The sequence below is a fragment of the Erinaceus europaeus genome, chromosome 10 (assembly GCF_950295315.1).
Source record: "Erinaceus europaeus chromosome 10, mEriEur2.1, whole genome shotgun sequence".
Lineage (NCBI taxonomy): Eukaryota > Metazoa > Chordata > Mammalia > Eulipotyphla > Erinaceidae > Erinaceus > Erinaceus europaeus.
The window spans coordinates 37,796,164-37,819,065 of NC_080171.1; the positions used below are offsets into that span (position 1 = coordinate 37,796,164).

The 22,902-nt window shown below is 42.2% G+C and overlaps 1 protein-coding gene across 4 annotated transcripts in view; it reads right to left on the reverse strand.

The window, feature by feature from the left end:
- CEP78 (centrosomal protein 78) overlaps positions 1–18,766 on the reverse strand; it is a 37,155-nt gene extending 18,389 nt beyond the window's left edge. Inside the window, exons 1-9 of one of the 4 annotated variants that reach the window (XM_060199536.1) lie at positions 18,257–18,766; positions 13,841–14,013; positions 13,677–13,749; positions 12,064–12,167; positions 9,201–9,375; positions 5,996–6,109; positions 2,744–2,808; positions 2,174–2,285; positions 688–823 (exon numbers count right to left, since the gene is read on the reverse strand). In XM_060199536.1, coding sequence (XP_060055519.1) covers positions 688–823; positions 2,174–2,285; positions 2,744–2,808; positions 5,996–6,109; positions 9,201–9,375; positions 12,064–12,167; positions 13,677–13,749; positions 13,841–14,013; positions 18,257–18,509 — 1,205 coding nt within the window. In that variant the 5' untranslated portion in view covers positions 18,510–18,766. The remainder of the gene's footprint in view (positions 1–687; positions 824–2,173; positions 2,286–2,743; positions 2,809–5,995; positions 6,110–9,200; positions 9,376–12,063; positions 12,168–13,676; positions 13,750–13,840; positions 14,014–18,256) is intronic. The other 3 variants (XM_060199535.1, XM_007516115.3, XM_007516116.3) reach the window with 3 other exon arrangements.
- Positions 18,767–22,902: the final 4,136 nt, after the last annotated feature.

Below are 22,902 nucleotides of genomic sequence, written 5' to 3' on the forward strand. Positions count from 1 at the left end.
ACAACAATAAAAAAACAACAAGGGCAACAAAAGGGAATAAATAAATAAAATAAATATTAAAAAATATATATACCCACTTTTTTTTTTCTCCTCCAGGGTTATTGCTGGGCTCGGTGCCTGCACCATGAATCCACCGCTCCTGGAGGCCATTTTTTTCCCCCCTTTTGTTGCCCTTGTTGTAGCTTCGTTGTGGTTATTATTATTGCCCTTGTTGACGCAATTCGTTGTTGGATAGGACAGAGAGAAATGGAGAGAGGAGGGGAAGACAGAGAAGGGGAGAGAAAGATAGACACCTGCAGACCTGCTTCACCGCCTGTGAAGCGACTCCCCTGCAGGTGGGGAGCCGGGGGCTCGAACCGGGATCCTTACGCCGGTCCCTGCGCTTTGCGCCACATGCACTTAACCCACTGCGCCACCGCCCGACCCCCTATACCCACTTTTAATGAAGCTTTTCTCCCTTTCACAACTGGAGATAAATTTTAATCTCCTGTGGACTCCCACAGGGTTACATCTGTTATGATAGTTAAAAAATAATTTGAAACTCCCAATTATTTTTGTTTTTTCTCCTTAAATGACTTATTAAGTAGACCTGATTGTTATTCCTCTGTAGAAATCACCTGAGACATCTGCACATAATAACATCTCCAAAGTAAAGAATTTAGAATGACAAAAAACTGGAAACACTACCTGCTCCTTTTTGCACGTTCTGCAGTGCGCCATGGCAAGAAACCAGACACACCAGGTGGCAGGGGTTCAGGATCATAAGATTCTTTAGCAAGGGAGTGCTTTCTTCCATTACTCACAGGTTTCTTTGTAGCCCGTCCTAGGTTTGAGAAAGTAGTAAAAGAAGAATCAAGATGCACCAGAAGTCTATATATATATATTTTTTTAAATTTTATTTTATTTGATAGGACAATAGGGAGACAGAGAGGGTGAGAAAAAGATAGACACCTGTAGACCTGCTTCACTGCTTATGAAGCCTGCCCCCTATAGGTGGGGAATGGGGGCTTGAACCTGGGTTCTTGCACATAATAACATATGGGCTTTAACCAGGTGTGTCAGCGCCTGGCTCCCAATTCTTAAAAGACTATAAACAAACATTTAACAAGGCTATCAAAGCCAGATCATTCTGTAAAAATTATTTTCTAGGGGGCCAGGCATAGCAGGTTAAGGGCACATGGCGCCAAGTGCAAGGACCAGCTCAAGGATCCCAGTTCAATGCCTTCACAAGTGGTGAAGCAGGTCTGCAGGTGTCCATCTTTCTCTTCCCTCTCTGTCCTATCCAACAACAACAACAACATCAATAACAACAATGATGATGAACAACAAGGGCAACAAAAGGGAAAAAATAGCCTCCAGGAGCAGTGGGTTCATAGTGCAGGCACCAAGCCCCAGCAATAACCCTGGAGACAAAATAAATAAATAAATAAATAAATTTCTAGACTGACTGCATAAAATTATGTTCTTTATAGCAAGTCATCATTTGAGCTAAACTGAGATATGTATAATTATATAAAATGAAAATATACCCCAGAGGATGAAAACATGATACATTTCATTATCATGCAGAAATCTATAATTTATTGACTCTCAGAATATTTTTGCGTCTCAGGGTAAACACAGATACACCATAACCTGCCATATAGAAGTTACATCTTCTGAATGAGATCAAAATGCCATGTTTAGATTAATCTTTCCATGTAGAATGATGTTACAAGAATAAAAAGTTGCTGGGTGATAGGTCAGTCAATACCTTCCCATAAGTCTACTGATATTCAGAGTTCAATTAATTTCTTACTAAGTACTAAAGAAATAAAGTCCATTGAACAAGAGAGTGAAATGTAGAGTCTTATCACTAATACTTTATTCTGAACAAATCATATTAGAATACTGCTTATAACTGTATAAAACTACCAATAAAAATTCATGTTTAAGGGCAGGGGTGACAATATAATGCTTATGCCAAATATTTTCATGTCTGAGGCCCTGAGTTCTCAGGCTCAGTCTTCTGCGTTACCATAAGCCGGAGCTAAGCAGCACTTTGGTTGGGGTCTCTTCTTCTCCCAGGACGCTCTTTCTGTATTTTTTTTCTCGCTCATAAAAATACACATACACACATCAATATTTTCTATTTTGATTATCTACCTTGACTATTTTCTATCTATAGGCTTACCTATTCGAATAGTAGCTTTTCCTTTTCGACCAGTTCCCAGAATTATAGTTCTTTTTTTCTGTCTCGGAGTTTTGACTGATTCCTTCACTGATGGGGAAGTTATCCACTGGTACTGGAAGACAATAAGTACTTACTTTCAGTTATAGGCTTAGATCTCAATGGGAAATTAAAGTACTTTGAAGTTACTAAAAGATTTAAGTTAGGGCTTCTGAGACCCCAAAATAATTACATAATATTTTCAAGGGTTGGGTGGTGGAGCACCTGGTTTGAGGACCCGGGTTTGAGCCACTGGTCCCCACCTGCAGTGGGAAAGCTTTGTGAGTGGTAAAGCAGTGTTGCAGGTGTCACTCTCTGTCTCTTTCCTTCTCCATGACCCCCCCCCCCCCTTCCCTCTTAATTTCTGGCTGTCTCTATCCAACTAATAAATACAAAAATATATATCTATCTTTAATAACACAACAGCCATTCAATTTGACTGAAAAATTAAGATTGTAGATAACTGCCTTTACTTTCCTTAAAGACAATAACAAACAACTAAAGAGAAAGTCATAAGAAAACTAAAACATATACCTCTGATTTTGCACTTCTTCCATTCTGGAGAACTTTTTTGGTAACTGCTTTCATCACTGAGTGATCTAGAGTAAAATAAAAATTGAAATAAAGTAATTATGTCATTATATAATTATTCCCTCTTTGGGCATAGTAATTTCTCTTATTTTCTATTATTTATTTATTCACTTATTTCCTACAGGGTTATTGCTGGGACTCAGTGCCTGCACTACAAATCCACTGCTACTGGAGGCTATTTTTTCCCTTTTGTTGCCCTTGTTTATCATTGCTATAGTTATTATTACTGTTGTTATTACTGTCGTCATTGTTGGATAGAACAGAGAGAAATTGAAGAGAGGAGGGGAAGACAGAGAGGGAGAAAGACAGACACCTGCAGACCTGCTTCACCGCTTGTGAAGCTACCCCCCTGCAGGTGGGGATCCGGAGGCTCGAACCAGGATCCTTAAGCTAGTCCTTGCACTTAGTGCTATGTGCGCTTAACCCTCTGAGCCACTGCCTGGCCCCTGGGCATAGTAATTTCTTCCTCAAAACTTAAGATAAAAGTATCCCACCTCATACATTTCCCCTAATGGCTATTTATTTTGGTAGCAATAAAGACTAAATATACACATTTATATGCTTTGGAAAACTTTAGGCAGAAAGCAAACAGTCTAGGCAATGTCCAGACATGTAAGACTTCTAAAGGGTGGGGGGAGTCTGGCGGTAGCGTAGCAGGTTAAGCACATGTGGTGCAAAGTACAAGGACTGGCATAAGGATCTTGGTCCAAGCTCTCTGCTCCCCACCTGCGGGGGAGTCGCTTCATAAGCCGTGAAACAGGTCTGCAGGTGTCTTTCTCTCCCACTCTCTGTATTCCCCACCTCCCTCCATTTCTCTCTGTCCTGTCCAACAATGATATCAATAACTACAACAATAAACAAGAGGGCAACAAAAGGGAATAAATAAATATATATTTTTTAAAAGAGTACCAAATACACCAAAGTCCTGACAGTTACTTGGAAGCACTGTTTTTCTTAGTCCCTTTCTTCTTAAAAATGGCATCATCCACCTGTACATGTAGTCTTCTTCTTTTTTAAAAATATTTATTTCCTGGGGGTCGGGTGGTGGCGCAGTGGGTTAAGCGCACGTGGCGCAATGCGCAGGGACCGGCGTAAGGATCCCGGTTCGAGCCCCCGGCTCCCCACCTGCAGGGGAGTCGCTTCACAGGCGGTGAAGCAGGTCTGCAGGTGTCTATATTTCTCTCCTCCTCTCTGTCTTCCCCTCCTCTCTCCATTTCTCTCTGTCCTATCCAACAACAAAGCAATGTCAACGATGGCAATAATAACCGCAATGAGGCTGCAACAACTAGGGCAACAAAAAGGGGGAAAAATGGCCTCCAGGAGCAGTGGATTCATGGTGCAGGCACCGAGCCCAGCAATAACCCTGGAGGGAAAAAAAAAATTTTATTTCCTTTTGTTGCCCTTGTTTTATTGTTGTAGTTATTATTGTTGTTATTATTGATGTCAATGTTGTTGGATAGGACAGAGAGAAATGGGGAGAGAAGGGGAAGACAGAGAGGGGAAGAGAAAGATAAGACACTTGCAGACCTGCTTCACCACTTGTGAAGCGACTCCCCTGCAGGTGGGGAGCCAAGGGCTCGAACTGGCATCCTTATGCTGGTCCTTGCGCTTGGTGCCACGTGCGCTTAACCCACTGCGCTACCGCCTGACTCCCCCTTTTTTTTTTATCTTTATTTATTTATTGGATAGACACAGCCAGAAATTGAGAGGGAAGGGGGTGGTAGGAAGAAGAGAGACAGAGAGACACCTGCAGCCCTGCTTCACTCACAAAGCTTTCCTCTTGCAGGTAGAAACCAGGGGCTTGAACCTGGGTCCTTGAGCACTGTAACATGTACCCTCAACCAGGTGCACCAGCACCCAGCCCCATATGTAGTCTTCTAAGACTTGTTTCTTTATTAGTTTCCTTCAAATTCCACGTTTAATCAATTTGTGTGTCTGACATATTAACCATGTTCTCAAACCATAACCCAATTCAACAAGCTCAAATATTTCATCTTATAAACATTTCTTTTCTACTTTGTCAGTTACCCAGTTTCCTCTTTTCTTTCTCCTCCCCTCTCCCATAAGTCTGTTCTCAATACCAAGGCCATCTTATAGAAACACAATTAGAATCAAGCCTTTTCATAGCTTAAAATCCTCCTGTGGCTTTCCATTCATTTTGAGTAATCTGTGTCCTTAACCTGGTCTTCAGACCTTCTAAGATCAGCCTGTGGCAAGGTCCTAGAACTCATACCTCACTCTCCCTCACTCAGTGTTCCAGCCATGTAGATCCACATCTGGAATCTAATGTCTGTGTACTTACTCACTGCTTTCTTGTTCTGGAATAAACACCTCCCAAATCTTCCATAGTTTGGGCCTCTCTTCACTCGGATCTCTGCTCAGATGTTCCTTCTTCAGTGATGCTGTCTCCTGAACAAAACTAACAGTCTTTCCCTTTTCAGTCTTAACTATACCTTTAGTTATTTTTGTACTTCCTATTCTCTAAAATCACATCACTTACCTGCTTAATCACATCTAGCTGAACTCCTCCACTAGAATGTAAGCTCTCCCAGGGCCAAGTGGTGGTATGACTGATTGAGTGCACAGGTTACAGTGTGCAAAGACCCAGGTTCAAGGCCCCTCTCTCCCTCTGTAGAGTGAAAGCTTTGCAAGTGGTGAAGCAATGCTACAGGTGTTTCTCTGTATTTCTCCCCCTATCTCTCTGCCTTCCCTCTCAATTTCTCTGTCTCTATCCAATAAATAAATACATGCAAATTTTAAAAAGACCTTAAAAAAAAAAGTAAGCTCCCTAAGGCTAACACTTGGTCTAATTGGTTCATCCTACAAGTCCAGGACATAGCTCAGCCTGGTTCATCCTATATCCCTAATGTCTACACTCATGTCTGACACACAAGAAAGAATTTTTAAAATTAGGTTAAATTATCAAATGAATGAAATGCTCTTTTTTAGAATTCAGAAGCTCCACAGAAGGAAATATTGTTCAATGAACAAAGACTTATTATCTGGGTTCACATCTATTCAGAGTGGCAGTTAGTAGCAAAATACAATATAACTCTTTTTAGTTGGAAAATTACAAGGGGAAACAGTGAAGCACGAGATTGAACAGTACAAGATTAAGCAAACATTACGTTTTAAAATTGTAAATATCTACAAATTTTGTTATTTGTAAATCAATGAAAAAATGTGGAGACATACCAATGAGAAGATTTTTTCTTATATCCAAAACAACCAGAGTTCTGTTGGATTCAAGAGCCTTCAGTAAAGCTTTTGCTCCTTCATTGGTGAGGCCACACTGCTGTAGGTCAAGTGCTTTTGATGGAAGACAGAAAGTTATTTACAATTTTTAAAAATTTTTTATTTGTTATTGGATAGAGACAGAGAGAAATTGAGAGGAAGGGGGAAATAGAGAGGGAAAGAGATAGACTGACACCTGCAGCCCTGCCACACCACTCATGAAGCTTCCCCTCGCAGGTGGGGGCCAGAGGCTTGAACCTGGGTCCTTGCGCACCGTAATATTAGCGCTTAACCAGGTGTGCCACCACTTGGCCCTAGTTATTTACAAATTTTATAAAGATCTAACTACAGGTAACACTAATATTTGGGAGATTCTTACACAAGATTGTGCAGGGATGATTTAAAATTTTAAATATTGTGGGCTGGGTGGTGCTGCACTTGCTTGAGCACACACCTCACCATGTGTAAAGAACCCAGATTCAAGCCCCAGTCCCCACCTGCAGAGGGAAGCTCCACAAATGGTGAGACAGCATTGCAGGTGTCTCTATCTCCTCTTCCCTCTCAATTTCCTATCTCTATCCAAAATAAAGAAATATTAAAAAATTAAATATTGAAAAGCTAAAGAAATATTTACGTACAAAGATAATACAAAAATCTAAAACACACACCTCTTCTTGGCTGTACCATAATTATCCTGCCTTTAGCTCCAACACATTATATTCTTGGTAAAAGGTCAAAGAACAGAACAGAACTGACAGATCATGATAACTGAATGATGTATTCACTGAGACTAAATGGATCATCTCAAAAGCAGAGATAAAAAATATTATATAGGGGGCCTGGCGGTGGCGCAGCGGGTTAAGTGCACATGGTGCAAAGCGCAAGGACCGGCATACGGATCCTGGTTTGAGCCCCGGCTCCCCATCTGCAGGGGGGTTGCTTCACAGGTGGTGAAGCAGGTCTGCAGGTGTCTGTCTTTCCCTCCCCCTCTCTGTCTTCCCCATCTCTCTCCATTTCTCTCTGTCCTATCCAACAGCTACATCAATAACAACATAATAATAACCACAACAACGATAAACAACAAGGGCAACAAAAGGGGAAAAAGTAGCCTCCAGGAGCAGTGGATTTGTGGTGCAGGTACCAAGCCCCAGCGATAATCCTGGAGGCAAAATAATAAATAAATAAACAAACCAGAGGGCAGAATGCCATACTTGGGAGCCATGACGTCCTGAGTTCAATCCCTAGCATCCCATATACAGAACTATACTCAGCTGTTTTTGAAATAAATAAAACGAATTGGGACCAGGTGGTGGTGCACCTGATTGAGCACGTGTCAGTACGTAAGGACCTGGGTTCAAGGCCCCCGGCCCCCACCTGCAGAGGGAAAGCTTTGCGAGTGGCTGCAGTTGTCTCTCTGTCTCTGTCTCCCCCTTCTCAATTTCTGGCAGCCTCTATCCAATAAATAAAGATAATAATTTAAAAAATTATATAAAACTATGTATCTGTTTATAAAGTGATATATGTACCATTACATTAAAATAACTATAGTCTTTAAATATCTACAACAGAAAAATTAAGTCAGACATAAATGTTATAAAACATGATGTAACTCTTACAAATCCTTACCAAAGAGTAATGGATACAGAATATTATTAACCAACTAGCCAGATCATTAAAAACAGCTATGAAGTCTCATTAATTTTAATAAATAATAGGAATATAAATTAAAAGAATAAAAAGTGATTGGTCTCCAACCAGATCAGGTCAACATTATGTAACAAAAACCTTTTAAAATAACCTTTTAAAAAAAGGATTCCTTTTAAAAGGAATCCTGTTGAGTCAGGATTCCTTTCCCCTAGAAATTTAAAGGGAATCACTGGAGATGTAGCCAAGGCTATGTTATCAGAATATTGCTAATAATAGGAAAAACAAAAAACAACAAAAAAACTCCAACTATAAACAGCTTACATATCTAGCACAGATGAAGAAGGTAAGTAAATGATGTTGTATTTGTGAAACAAGCCATTTTCTGTAAGGGTGCAGCCCTCCCATATACTGTTGCTGTTGACTATAAACTGCCATAACATTTGTGGACTCAAAGTGGGCACCATATGTCAAATCTTAAAAATATGTCGCCAAGGGGGTCGGGCGGTAGCACAGTGGGTTAAGCGCATGTGGCACAAAGCGCAAGGACAGGAGTAAGGGATCCCGGTTCGAGCCCCCGGCTCCCCACCTACAGGGGAGTTGCTTCACAGGAGGTGAAGTGGGTCTGCAGGTGTCTGTCTTTCTCTCCCCCTCTGTCTTCCTCCACTCTCTCCATTTCTCTCTGTCCTATCCAACAACAAACGACGTCAACAATGGCAATAATAATGACCACAACGAGGCTACAACAAGGGCAACAATAGGGGGAAAAAATGGCCTCCAGGAGCAGTGGATTCATGGTGCAGGCACCAAGCCCAGCAATAACCCTGGAAGAAAAAAAAAAAAATATGTCGCCAAATTTGAACCTGCTCCCACAGCATCAAAGGAAGCTTCAGTGCTGTGGTGTCTTACTCTGTCTCTCTCCTTGTCTCTGTCACAAAAAAGGAAAGAGAAGAAAAGATCATACTCTCCCTCCACTTACAGTAATTTATTCTACTGAAGTAATTTTCTAAGATCACAGAGATGCAAATACTAAGTATTTACAGCATCTTGTTTCAGTGGGGAAAAGCACCAACTTGTCTAAATTTAATTGCAAATAATGATTAAATTACTGCACATCAGCATAATGAAGTATTCATGAAACAGTATTAAATGAAAAAAAAAGGACTATGAAATAGTGGAACTATCATTCCACTTTTGTCATTGCTGAATATACAAATATATTTATAGGAACATACAAAACACAGAATGTTAATGGAAAAAAAGACTAAGAACAGAAATAAAGTGATTGTATCTTGGTACTAAGATTATGGGAAATTCTGGGTTTTAATTTTTTGATTACTTTGCATTTTTTATAAATATATGCAACTTTTTAGAAAAGTTAAGTGCATGCACCAACATATGTACACACACATTCACACTCCATTGTAAATATAAGGCTTAAAAAATTCCTGACAAAAACATTATACCGGAGCTAATTGCATTTAATATTTAGAAATTCAGTGTTTTCAAATTTAGAATTTACCTCTAAGCCATAAGTCTTCACTGACAGATTCTGCAAAAGCACTTGCGCCAAGGTCACCAATGAGTGTGTTGCAATTCAAAGTGATGCGCCTCAAGCCAGCCATACGGTCAAGATCAGGTCTCCTATAACGAAGACTTTCAGCCCAGGTTTCCTCATGTCTTCTCATGGTCTGGTACTTCAAAGGTTTAAAAGGAAGAAATTAAGATACTTGTGCAAGCAAACAAGGTATGTCCAAAGAGAATGGTTTATTATGCTAAGAGATTTGTATTTGCACATACCAAGTATTTATGCTAAGAACAGTCAACAGTTTAAGCAGTGCATTTTGATTTAGGAGATCAGTTACTATGGTTGCAGTCTGCCAGTGATTAGTTAGCCTTTAGTCATTGGACGAGCTATTGGTGATTAATTATGTATACCTTGACAACTCAGTTATTTATGTTCTGTGAAATATATTTTATCTGCCACATCAAGGAGCTGATTCTAAATTCTATCATTGCTGAGTCTTTAAATTTTATCACTGTCTTGCAGTGGTCTTTGAACATTTAACTTGGGCTTCCAAAGCAAATACGTTTTAACATGCATCTTACATATTAGTAAATTATGTAAGGTCTGTACAAATATTTTATGTACAAGCCACACAGTATCTCTTATTAAATTCTTTTAAAAATATTTATTTATTTATTTATTCCCTTTTGTTGCCCTTGTTGTTTTACTGTTGTAGCTATTGATGTCATCATTGTTGGATAGGACAGAGAAATGGAGAGGAGGGGAAGACAGAGAAGAGGAGAGAAAGATAGACACCTGCAGATCTGCTTCACCACTTGTGAAGCAACTCCCCTGCAGGTGGAGAGCCAGGGGCTCGAACCGGGATCCTTCCACTGATCCTTGCGCTTTACGCCATGTGCGCTTAACCTGCTGGGCTACCGCTGACTCCCCTCTTATTCTTTTCCTAATCCAGTGGATTTCACATACTGCTGAGGATATATATGCCAACACTAGGTCGAAAATATGCAAAGCAATGCCAGGTTTAGAAAACTCATGGTTTGATTTAACTACAGGTATTATTTTCAAGGAATATTCAGTTGTCTACAATCACAACTTTTTTTTATAACAGAGAACACGGACTTTAAAAGAAAAAAAAAACGTAACATTCTTGAATAAACAAAGACCCCAAATTCCTACGGTTCTAAAGGAATGATGATCATGCCATTTTTCTTTCTTTTTTAAAAAATTATTTTTAAAATTATCTTTATTTCTTAGATAGAGACAGCCAGAAACCAAGAGGGAAGGGAGTGATACAGAGGGATAGAGACAGAAAGACACCTGTAACAATGCCTCACCACTTGTAAAGCCTTTCCCCTGAAGGGAAAGGGGTCTGGGAGCTTGAAATCAGGTCCTTGCACATTGTAACATGTGCGCTCAACCAGGTGAGCCACCACCTGGCCCACCATGCCATTTTTCTAATAACAATAACATGTGAAAACAACACAGCAAGCACTTTCACAGTACTTGTTATATGTCAGGCACTATTATAAAACAGTGTTTTATGGGATCTTCATTATGAGCCATAGAAGTATTTTTCCATATCATGAGCTATTAAATAGGAGAGTTGGGAATCTGAACCTAAGTCATTTGATTTCAAAATCCATGCTCTTAACCATTTTATATAGCAGGGGCCAAAAGATTTGTTCTGTAGCCCCCCAAATAAATTTTTCAGCTTTGTATGCTTTACAATTTCTGTACTGATGTCAGGCAGAAACCATAATTCCTATGTAAATAAGCAAATATGGCTGTTAAAAAAAAAAAAACAAAAAAACAACACTTTATCTACAGAGGTGTAAGACCACCTAGTTTACCCAAACTCTGTAGTTTACATCAAACTCTTAAAAAGCTTTCACATCTAATTCAATAATTTTAGATCTAAATATTGTAACAAAAGCCATCAGAAAGCTGTTAAACCATTATTAAAACTTACAAAAAATGTCAACTTAGTGATTTTTCTTTATTAAATATAGCAGATAACAATAAATATTTGAATCATTTCAGTATTTAAGACAATAAAATCAAACTGTTTCCTTTAAATACTATGTAAACATTTGTAATAATTAAAAGTGCATATAAGTATTACTCATGATATATTTTTTTAAATATTTATTTATTCCCTTTTAAAAAAGTTCAAGACATATAATCAATTTTCCCCTCTCATATTAATTAAATAATGATTTATATGACTACAATTTAATAGGAGTGTACATAAACAATATTCCCACCACCAAAAGACCGTGTCCCCTCCCACCCACCCACCCCCGCCCCTGGAAGCCAAATGTCCACCTTCCCCTCCCCCTCACCACAGGGTTTTTACTTTGGTGTCCTACTCTTATATTTATTCCCTTTTGTTGCCCTTGTTATTTTTGTAGTTATTATTGTTGTTGTTATTGATGCTGTCATTGTTGGATAGTACAGAGAAATGGAGAGAGGAGGGGAAGACAGAGGGGGAGAGAAAAATAGACACCTGCAGACCTGCTTCACTGCCTGTGAAGTGACTCCCCTGCAGGTAGGAAGCTGGGGGCTCAAACCGGGATCCTTACGGGGGTCCTTGCTCTTTGCATCACGTGCACTTAACCCACTGCGCTACTGCTTGACAACCTATTCATGATATTTTATATATTAAGTCTCTCATTTCTTGATTGGGCTAACTTTAAGTGGTAAAACCCCAAGCTGAAATTGGTCATCGTCTTTAAATATGAAAATTTGGTTAAGTACCACATGCATCAAAAGACAAAACTAATTCGCATTTTAATCAAAATATTATTGTGCTCTACTCAAATAATACATTGTCATGCAAATTTAAACACAAAATCACCTTTAAGATCTTGGCCATGTGATCTGCTCCCTGCCATGTCAGATTACACCCAGAGAAGTTTACTGTCTTAAGAGTGACAGAGTTCTTTATACCTTGACAAATAACTAAAAGGGAAAAAGACCATATGCACAATAAGATACAGTGTCTATACAGTCCAGTCAAACTTGGCTTATCCAATTTTTCTTGAATCTAATGGGTATCTACAGCTGTACACTTAAAATCATTATCTATATCTTTCCAGGCGACTGATAGATTGGAACATTCTAAGATGTGTTAGTAACCAAAGTTATTCTAGTTTGAGAAATAACTATTTAGATATTAAAATCAGGTATTTCAAAATTGAAAACTTTATTTTCACCCCTAAAAAGAATACTGCAGATTTTTTGAGATATGTTTTAAAAAGTCTTTAAAGTACACATCTCTTATTTACATTTCCAATGGTCTTGAAAAACAATTTAATGTAAACAATAAACTGAGAATTTTATGTGATTGTATGCAATATACCAAAACAATGAAAGTGGACTCCAGACTGTCTGTTCACTCAAGGTGAAAGCCAGGATTCCTTACCTCTCTTGAATAGCACTGCACACAATGAACACAAATTCTTTTTTTTTTTTAAAGACTTTTTAAAGTTATTACTGGATACAGACAGATAAATTGAGAGGGGAGAGGGAGAGGGAGAGAAAGGATGACATCTGCAGCCCTGCTTCACCATTTGTAAAGCTTTCCCCCTGCAGGTGGGGACTAGGGACTTAGATTTGGGTCCCTAACTACTGTAATGTGAGTGCTTATCCAGGTGTGACACTGCCTGGTCTCTGAACACACACTCTAAGACTTCCAACAGTCACTTTTTTTTTTTTTTAGATTTTATTTATTTATGAGAAAAGACAGGAGAAGAGAGAGAAAGAACCAGACATCACTCTGGTACATGTGATGCCAGGGACTGAACTCAGAACCTCATGCTTGAGTGTACAATGCTTTATCCACTGCGCCACCTCCCGGACCACTCCAACAACAGTCACTTTCTTTGTAATTACTTCATTACTTGCCTCCACTAATACTACTGAGTTTGCTGGGGGCATTTTCCTATGCTCCCATAGCACTTCAAATGTATTTCCTATTTTAGCATATGCCACAGTGCATTGCAATTATGAAGGCATGCATCTATTTTAACTATTTAAGTGATGGTTTTTCTCTCTGCAACTTACTATATTTTCTTTCCTATAAATATCTCCTGTATTAAAACACACACACACACACACACACACACACACACACACACACACGATGAGCAAACCCACAAAAAAAAAAAAAAACATAAAAAATAGTCCACAGCACTATAAATCAGAGTTAAGCAGTGCTCTGGTAAAAGAAAAGACAAAATTGTATAAATTTGTGTGGCCTGTGGCTTAAAATGTCTAAGTAATATTAGTTCAGAGAATATCCAGCACGTCAAGCTTTTATAGTATAGTACAAGTGAGATTGGACCAAGGTTAGAATAGGAGGGAATTCAGGTAGAGACAAAGCAAGAAAAAAAAAAAAAAAGGTACAGATTGAGATTAAGATAGAATCAGTCAGATGGGAAGAGACTTTTAAAAAAAACTGAAACTCACTTTCTAAACCTCCATCTCCAATTGGACAATTTGCAAGAGAAAGGTGCACCAGAGAGGCTGATTTATTCAATCCCTTTAGTGAGGAGAAAAAGTGAAAAAGTTTAATAAGCTTAGTTTTCCCTCTGAAGCAACTATCAAATGTTCACATACTAGAGAAGGTTCACCTTGGTTAAAATGGCTAAATCTCTCTCTCGCAGAACAAGTCCATTTAGCTCCAGGTTCTTAAGAGCACTTGATGCACTTAAACAACATTTAAGAGCTTTACATAACTGGAAGGTAACATCTTTGCTTCTTATCGCAGGAACACGACTTCCGCAAACTTTACCTCTGTCAGAACCTAGAGTAAAATGATATCGTAAATTAGTGATTTCAACCACACATTTGTCATCATTAAAGCATCTGCTCTGTGCTATGGTAGAGAAATGGCTCCTACCCTCTAAACCCTTTTTAAGAAGAGAAGATATTAAAACTTCAACCAGGGGCTAGGATATGGCTCAGTGGGTAAAGTGCAAATGTGCCTATTATTAGTGCCTAACTGTAATTTTAAAAATTATTTTCTAAAATTTGTTCATTAGAGAGAGCAAACACCAGAGAACATATGTGGTGTCAGGGGTCAAACTCATGACCCCACGCTTGAGAGTACTTTATCTACTGAGCCACCTCCTGGCCCACTTGCTCCCCACACCCCACTAAGTTGCTATTTTGCTTAAGTTCCTACAGAGCCAGAGAACATTTCATACATCTGAACCAGATGCAGAGACTACGCTGACATCTCTTCATCAGGGATGTCTATTCTTGCAGAAGAGATCACAGTGCTAACTTGAGTTCAGGAATGGGCCAGGAACAAGGTAAGCTTCAGGTTTGGTTGAAAAAAATCAACTACCCTTTCTTCTCCTAAATCTTCACATCCTTCTCTGTTGGCCACCAACCCTCAGTTTACAAACATATTCAAGTCCTTTAAAAAAAAAACTTCCACCTATGATTTTCTGGATCATCGTGATTAACTTGCTTTTCCACTGTCTTCAAACACCTGCCCTCCCATAAAGCTCAAATCTGAATCTTGGGCCCAGACCCACCTGGAGGACATACTAGAATGCTTCACAGATCATTATTTTAAAGCACTGGAGATGGGGGCTGGACAGTGGGGCACGGGTAAAACAAACATATCACCATCCCTGAAGACTGGGCTCAAGCCCCTAGATATTACCTGTAGGAGGGGAGCTTTACAAGTCATTCAGCAGTGCTGCAGGTGTTTCCCCTTTTTTCCATTTCTCCCTCCCTGTCTTTGCCTCTCAAGCTCTCTTAAAAAAAAAAAAAAAAAAAGGTCACTGGTAATGGTGGAGTCATGCAAGCACTGAGCCCCACCAATAACCCTGGTGGCAAAAAACAAAACAAAATAAAAACATAACAGTGGAGGGTCGGGTGGTAGGTTAAGCGCATGTGGCTCAAGCCCCAGGCTCCCCAGCCCTAGGCTCCCCACCTGCAGGGGAGTCACTTCACAGGTGGTGAGGCAGATCTGCAGGTGTCTTTCTTTCCCCCTCGGTCTTCCCTTCCTCTCACTATTTCTTTCTGTCCTATCCAACAACGAACGACATCATCAACAACAATAATAACCACAACAAGGCTACAACAGCAAGTGCAACAAAAGGGGGGGGTGGCCTCCAGGAGCAGTGGATTCATGGTGCAGGCACTGCGCCCCAGCAACAACCCTGGAGGGAAAAAAAACAAAAACAAAAAACCCATGTAACAGTGACCTACCATCCTCTTCCCACTCTCAATCCCTTCCTGCTGTGCTCTGTGCTCATAGGGAGGTACTGCTATGAACAGTCACCTGCTTCTGCCCTCTCTCTTTTTAAAAAATTAGTGATTTAATAATGATTAACAAAATCGTAGAATAAGAGAGGTACAATACCATACAATTCCCACCACCAGAGTATCCCATCCCCTCCATTGGAAGGTTCCCTAGTCGTCTTCTTCTCTCTTTTTTTTTTTTTTAGCAATTCAATATTGATTCACAAAATTACATGTCAACAGGGGTATAATTCCATGTAATTTCCACAACTAGAGTTCTGAATCCCAAGTCCTTCCATTGCAAACCACCACAGTTCTCCCAACACTGCAGACATGGTTAACTGTCATCTCTCCAACTATCTGTCTAAATTTGTACATAATAGCCCCCTTTTTCTTCCAGACCCAATCCTCTCTTCCCCTCCAAGGCACACATAGTCCCATTACTACATCCAGAAATCTCTCCCCTTTTTGTCCACTCTCTCTGGGACTTGATGTAGCTGGAGTTCAGAGCCCTCTTATCCTCTTCCTTCTATCACTTCTCCCCCACTGGAAGTATGGATCAAAGTTGTTTTTGAGGTGCAGATGGTAGGAGTTCTGGCTTCTGTAATTGCTTCCCCAATGGATTTGGGTGTTGGCAGGTTGATCCATACCCCCAGCCTGTTTCTATCTTCCCCTAGTAGAGTAGAACTCTGGAGAGGAGGGGTTTCAAGAAACACTGGTGAGGTCATCTGCCCAGAGAAGTCCGGGTGGAATCATAGTAGCGAGGTTCCCCTATTATTTATCCCTCTTCCTCTTTCTCATTCATATTGTGTCTATTTATCTGAAATCTGACCTTCCCTTTCTAAACATATATTAACTCAGGTGCATAAAATACAACTCACTTTCTCCAATGAGATGCCTTCCTTCCATATGGAGGTCAGAATAAGCTTCTAAGTAAAAAAATCCATTTTACCAAGCTTAAGTGGCTCCCTGTCTCCATGATTAACATCAAACCCTTGGAAACGAGGAAATAGGCCCCTTCCCCATTTGGCCCCACCAGGGTTCGTCTCAACTCAGTTCTTTCTCAAATCCTAAATGCCAGCCCTGACCCTGTTTTCACAAACATCTCACTAGTGTATCTGGATAGCTCCTACACATCCTTAGAAAGGATGGTGCCCTTCAAGAAGCCTTCCCTGAAACTTGCTTTCAGTGTTCTATGCTCTGCAGCAACAGAACTCACTTCTTCAGTGGTACTGACTACTGTGCTTGGCCTTTCTTACTGCCTCTTCCAGAAGAAAAGATGATGCTTTAAGGTTTGGTGCAATCCGAGTTCAGAGGCCGGGTGGTGGTGCACCTGGTGGAGTGCACATGTTACAATTTGCAAGGACCTGGGTTCAAGTCCTGGGTTCTCAAGAAAAGCTTTGCAAGTGGTGAAGCAGTGTTGCAGGTGTCTGTTTATCACCCTATCACTACCTTTTCTATTTCTAGCTGTCTATATCCAATAAATAAATAATGATAATAAAAAAACAGTTCATTCAATAGCCAGCATACTTTACACCCTAACTTTCTGGTCTTTCATTTTTAGATACAGAATGCAGAGAAACAGAGTGATAAAGACCATAGTACCGAACATGGCTCCAATATGGTGGGGGCGAGGCCCCAACCTGGGTCCTGCACAGGGTAAAGCAGCACATTATTCCACTGAGCTATTTCACAGGCGCAGATCTGTAGCTTTCTTTTTAAATTTTTATTTATAAAATGGAAATATTGACAAGACTATAAGATAAGAGAGGTACATTTCTACACAATGCCCATCCCCAGAACTCCATATCTAATCCCCTGCCTTGACAGCTTCTCTGTTCTTTACCCCTCTGGAAGTATGGGCCCAGGATCACCTGGGGCCCTAGTCAGAAAGTCCTGGGATTCCCACATGGACATGATGGGCCTAGACCTCTAACAGATCCCTCTCGCCACTGTCACTGGTCATCTCCATCAGGAACAACATAATGGACCCCTTTGTGGGCCCCTATAGGACCTTGTCCTCAATGTGGATCAACAATGGTAGGGAACTACCCGAGGAAGATGGGTCCTGAAATTACTGCAGCCTGTATGTTCCTAGCCCTGACCACAGAATGTGAGCTCAGACCTACAGGGAAGCAGAGGTTACTGAGGCTCCTGCGCTAAGGGCCCCAGATCAGATCCATAGGGTTTACAGCTAACAATATTTATATACTTTCCCCATATTGGGGAGCTGCTCTCTTTAGTTCTAGTCCTTTTCCCGTAGCTTTCTTAATCCCAAGAACCGTGGAAGGAGTCGCTTTACAAATGTGCGGTTATACTTCAAGAAATACCCTGCTCAATTCGGGCGTCCAAACTTGGCACTCAAACCCTCACCTGCTTTCACACCTGTACTCTTGCCACCATACGATGCTACAACTTACACCCCTCCCCCAACACACACACACACACACACACACACACACACACACACACACACACACACACACACACACACACACTCTCTCTCTCTCTCTCTCTCAAAATGAAATGGAAAACGGAAGGGGATGGATCAAGATCCTGGAGGTTTCGTTCTACATCAAGCAGTCAGACGTCAATCACGCGGGTCCGCAATCTGCCACACGCTTCAGTGATGCCGGCCAAACAAACCGCGCTAAGTCCTTCACAGTCCTTGCAAACACCACAGAGAGCGAGTGCTGCTCGGCTGCAGGTGGCGGATGACAGCCCCGAGGCCTGTGTGACTCGCCCAGGGGTCCCCGCGCCCGGGCCCACGGGGAGCGGGAACTACAAACCGGATTCTCCGAGCCACGGCTGGAAGCAGCTCTTGATGGAGACCAGGGGCAGATCTTTGTTGGTCCTGAGCGTGCTCAGCAGCGGCGCCCAGTCCGCCAGGCGGAGGCGGTCGGCGTTCACGTCCAGCACGCCCTCCCGCAGGCAGGCGCGCACGGCGGGCAGCGGCACCGAGCCCTGCAGCGCGCACAGGTACTCGTAGCGCGAGAAGAAGTCGGCCGCCGCGTCGCGGCGCAGCTTCACCGAGTCGATCATGACCGACGACGGCCTCGGGGGACGCCACCCGAACCACCCGGGAGCTCCGGATCGCTGCCCGGCTTCTCGGATGCTTTCGCTGGGCGGCTGCAGGCGAGCGCAGAAATCAGGCGCGCTCAGTAGCCGCCAGGTCCTGGGTCTCAGCTGAACTGAACCCTCAACAACCCGCTGCCGCGCTTTCTCCCGCCCGGCGGCGATGACCGTTGGCGCCCGCCCCCTGGCACTCAGCCGCGCCCCGCTACGGTTCAAGCGGGCTGACGGGTACCCGCGGGGGCGGTGCGCAAAGACGTCAGTGCGTCCCTTGTGCGTCAGCGCGCAGGACCCGCCTTATCTGGGGGCGTGGCTTAGACGCAAGGGAGGGGCCATTAGTCGCCGGGGCGGGGGTTTTCAGAGGGGAGGGCGGTGCCAGTGTGAGGTGTGTTTTGCAAATGTGTGGTTTCCTTAGAGGGTTTACTGGTTAAAATTCTAGTCAAGAAAGAAAAAAAAAAGAGAGAGAAAAGAAATGCTAGCCAGAGGTGTAAGCAACAGCAGCACCCTTTTTAAAAAGTGATGCTGCATTCCTAAAATCTGTATGGTCGAGAGGCCAGACAGTGGTTGTTGTGCGCTGGGTTGAACACACACACTTACCAAGCTCAAGGACCCGGGTTCGAGCGCCCGATTCCTAACTGCATGGTGGAAGCCTGAAGCGGGTCTGTAGGTGTCTTTCTCTCTCCCTATCTTCCTCTGTGCTGGGAAATTGTGCAGATGCAGTCACATCTGCCATGTTGTCCCCTCAGGCTACTGCTAGTTCCCCCCTCGGAGTGCCTGTTCTGCCATGTTGTGTCCTCAGGGCATTGTCTTATTTCCCCACAATATTTGGAGTGCTTTGGTTACTCCTCCCCCTCCCATTCTCAAGAGAGTTATCATCCTATCCTGGAGTGCTATGGTTACTCCTCCTCCTTCCCATTCCCCGGAAAGCTGCTCCTATAAAAGCCCTTCTTCTTCCGCACCTCGCTCTCTTGTTGGTGCTTCACTTCAGTGTTCAGACGGAAGGTTACTGGGTGAGGCGGCCATTTTCCCTACCTCCACGTGGCCCAACCTGTTTTTCTAGCACCCAACTCTGAGGTGCCAGCGCAAATAAAGATTTGTGTTCCCTCTTCACTGGACCTCCTCTTTCTCTTCTCCTCAGCACACAACAACACCCCTGTATTGTCTCCCTCTTCCCCCACTCAATTTCTCTCTGTCTTAGAAAAAGGAAAAAGAGAAGAAAAAAACGGCCCCTGGAGCGGTGGATTCCTAGTACCAGACAGCACCCTAGCAATAACCCTGGTGGCAATTAAAAACAAAAACACCATTTACAGTTTTGTAAATCACCATTACCTCAGTAAAAAGTGAAGACTATGCCGCAGAAGAGGTAGCTCAGCAGTTAGAGGTCTTGTATGAGGCCCTGGGTTTAATCCCTGGCACCTCACAGTGATAGCCTGGATGGTGAGTGGTACTCCCAAATCCCTCCGTTTCTCGCCAAATGCCTCAGAAAATGCTGAATTCTGTGGTGGATGGAGATGGGTGAGGTGTGCTGGCAGCTATTTGGAGGATGTGGGACGGTACTTTCTAACAACAGCAGCCTTGGAAAATAGCATTTCCTCAGTGACAATAATAAAAGCAATGAAAATGGTGAATAAAAATTGAGTGAAGGTGTGGGCTGGGGAGATACCTTAGTGGTCATGCAAAAGACTTTCTTGCTTGAGGCTTCAAGGTCCCAGGATCAATCCCCAGCACTACTAGAAGCCAGAGCTGAGAGGTGCTCTGGTTAATAATAATAATAAATAAGTAATTGGGTTGGGAAGTAGCTGAGTGATCTATCTATGTAATGGCTGCCAAGGAGATGGCATAGTGATTCAAAAAGACTTTCACGCCTGAGTTTTCAAGGTTCCAGGTTCAAATGCAAAGAAAGGGGCTGGGTGGTGGCGCACCTGGTTGAGTGCACATGTAACAATGTGCAAGGACCCAGGTTCGAGCCCCTGGTCCCCACCTGCAGGGGGAAAACTTTGGAAGTGGTAAAACAAGGATGTAGGTGTTTCTCTGTCTCTCTCCCTCTCTATCTCCCCCTTCCCTTTCAATTTCTGGCTGCCTCTAGGCCAATAACTAAGTAAAGATAATAAAGATAATTTAAAATAAGTAAAGCAAAACATAGTGGGAAAACCCCTTTTTATAGTTTTCTTTTTTTTTGCCTTCAGGGTTATTGCTGGTGCTGGGTGCCTGTACTACGAATCCACTGCTCATGGAGGCCGTTTTTCCCATGTTGTCGCCCTTGTTATTGTTGTTGTTGTTGTTGCTGTTGGACAGAAAGAAACCGAGAGAGGAGGGGAAGACAGAGGGGGAGAGAAAGATAGACACCTGTAGACATGCTTCACCGCTTGTGAAGTGCCCTTCTTGTAGGTGGGGAGCTGGGGCTTGAACCGGGATTCTTTTTTTTAAAATTTATTTATTTATTTATTCCCTTTTGTTGCCCTTGTTTTTATTGTTGTGATTATTATTGTTGTTGTTGTCATTGCTGTTGGATAGGACAGAGAGAAATGGAGAGAGGAGGGGAAGACAGAGAGGCGTAGAGAAAGACGCCTGTAGACCTACTTCACCCACCGCCTGTGAAGTGACTCCTCTACAGGTGGGGAGCCGGGGCTCCAACCGGGATCTTTAGGGGTCCTTGCACTTTGCGCCACGTGCGGTTAACCCACTGTGCTACCACCGACTCCCTAACTGGTATTCTTATTCCGATCCTTGTGCTTCATGCCATGTTCACTTAACCCACTGCGCTACCGCCGGGGCCCCTGAAACACCTTTAGCTTACAATTCTCTAGGTCAGAAACTGCATGTTAGCCTGAGAGAGCTGATGCTGAGTTCACTTTTTTTTTTGCCATGAAGGTTATCAGTGGTGCTTGGTGCCAGCACTATGAATCCATTTCTCCTGGTGCCCTTTTTCTCCTTTTTAAAAAAATTTAAATTATTTATTTTACTGGATAGGACAGAGAGACATTGAGAGAGGAAGGGCGGATAGAGTGGGTGAGAGAAAGACACCTACAGAACTGCTTCACTGCTCGTGAAGCATCCCTTCCCTGCAGGTCTGGGCTTGAATCTGGGTCTTTGCACATGATACTGTGTATGCCACTGCCTGGCCCCAGTTCACTATCTTCTTAAAGTTCCCTCTTCCTTGTCTTTCATGAAACCTTGATAGAGATTTATTTACCTTTTTCTCATGATATCTCTCTTCTTTTTTTTGACACCAGGCTTATTGCTGGGACTGGGTGCCTGCAAGATGAATGTCCCCATCGTGGTGAACTTATCTTTTGTCCTTCTCTTTCTCTTTCTTCTTCTTCTCTTTCTCCCCCTTATTCCTCTTCCACCTCCTCTTCTTTATTTTGTTGGTAGAAGCAGAAGAAATGAAGAGAAGAAAGGGAGAGATAGAGAGATCCCTGCAGCACTGCACCACCACTCATGAAACTTCCCCTTACAGGTGGGAACTAAGGGCTTGAAACTGTGTATTTGACCTTGCTAATGACCAGAACATCCAAAGGTATTTTTTTAATTGGAAGGTTTCCATAAGCTCTTTGATGTCAGGAATAATATCTCCTTCATTGTGTTTTTTTTTTTTTTGCCTCTAGGGTTATCTTTGGGGCTGATGCCTACACTATGAATCCACTGCTCCTGGAGACCATTTTCTCCATTTTGCTGTTGTTGTTATTATTATTATTGATGTCATTGTTGCTGTTGTTAGATAGGACAGAGAGAAATGGGAGGAGAGGAAGACAGACATCTACAGACCTGCTTCACCACTTGTGAAGCAACCCCCTGCAGGTGGGGTGTCGGGGATCCTCACGCCTGTCCTTGCGCTTGGCACCACTTAGGCTTAACCAGGTGCACTACCACCCTGCCCCCATCCTTCATGTTTTATCTTCCCTATAACTACCACACTGTTGGTAAATAAGAAATGCTGATTGATGACTATTGGAAGTTTCTCCTGGTCTCCATACAAATCACCCTCAGCATCTGTGGCCACTGCCTACAGATCCAGTACAGACAAACTATCACTTAATGTATTAGTTTAAATTTTTATTTCCCCCAAACTTACTTATTTTCTGCCTGGCTTCTATCAGAGAAGACTTCTTTCAAGGCTTGCCTGATAATTTCTTTTCTACTTCCATTTAATTCTGTATTAAAAATGGCCTCCGTTTTTCTTTTCATTTTATGGGTTCAATATACACGCTTCTCTGAACATAGTGAGCAAAAATTGCCTGCCCACAGCTCCTCCGGGATTCTCTGATAAGTCAGATTCAAGTCTGGTCTTGACCTCCCTGTAGATACATTTCTTGGGAGGAGACACTTAATGGACAATGCAAATGATGGGCTGTCCCCCTTC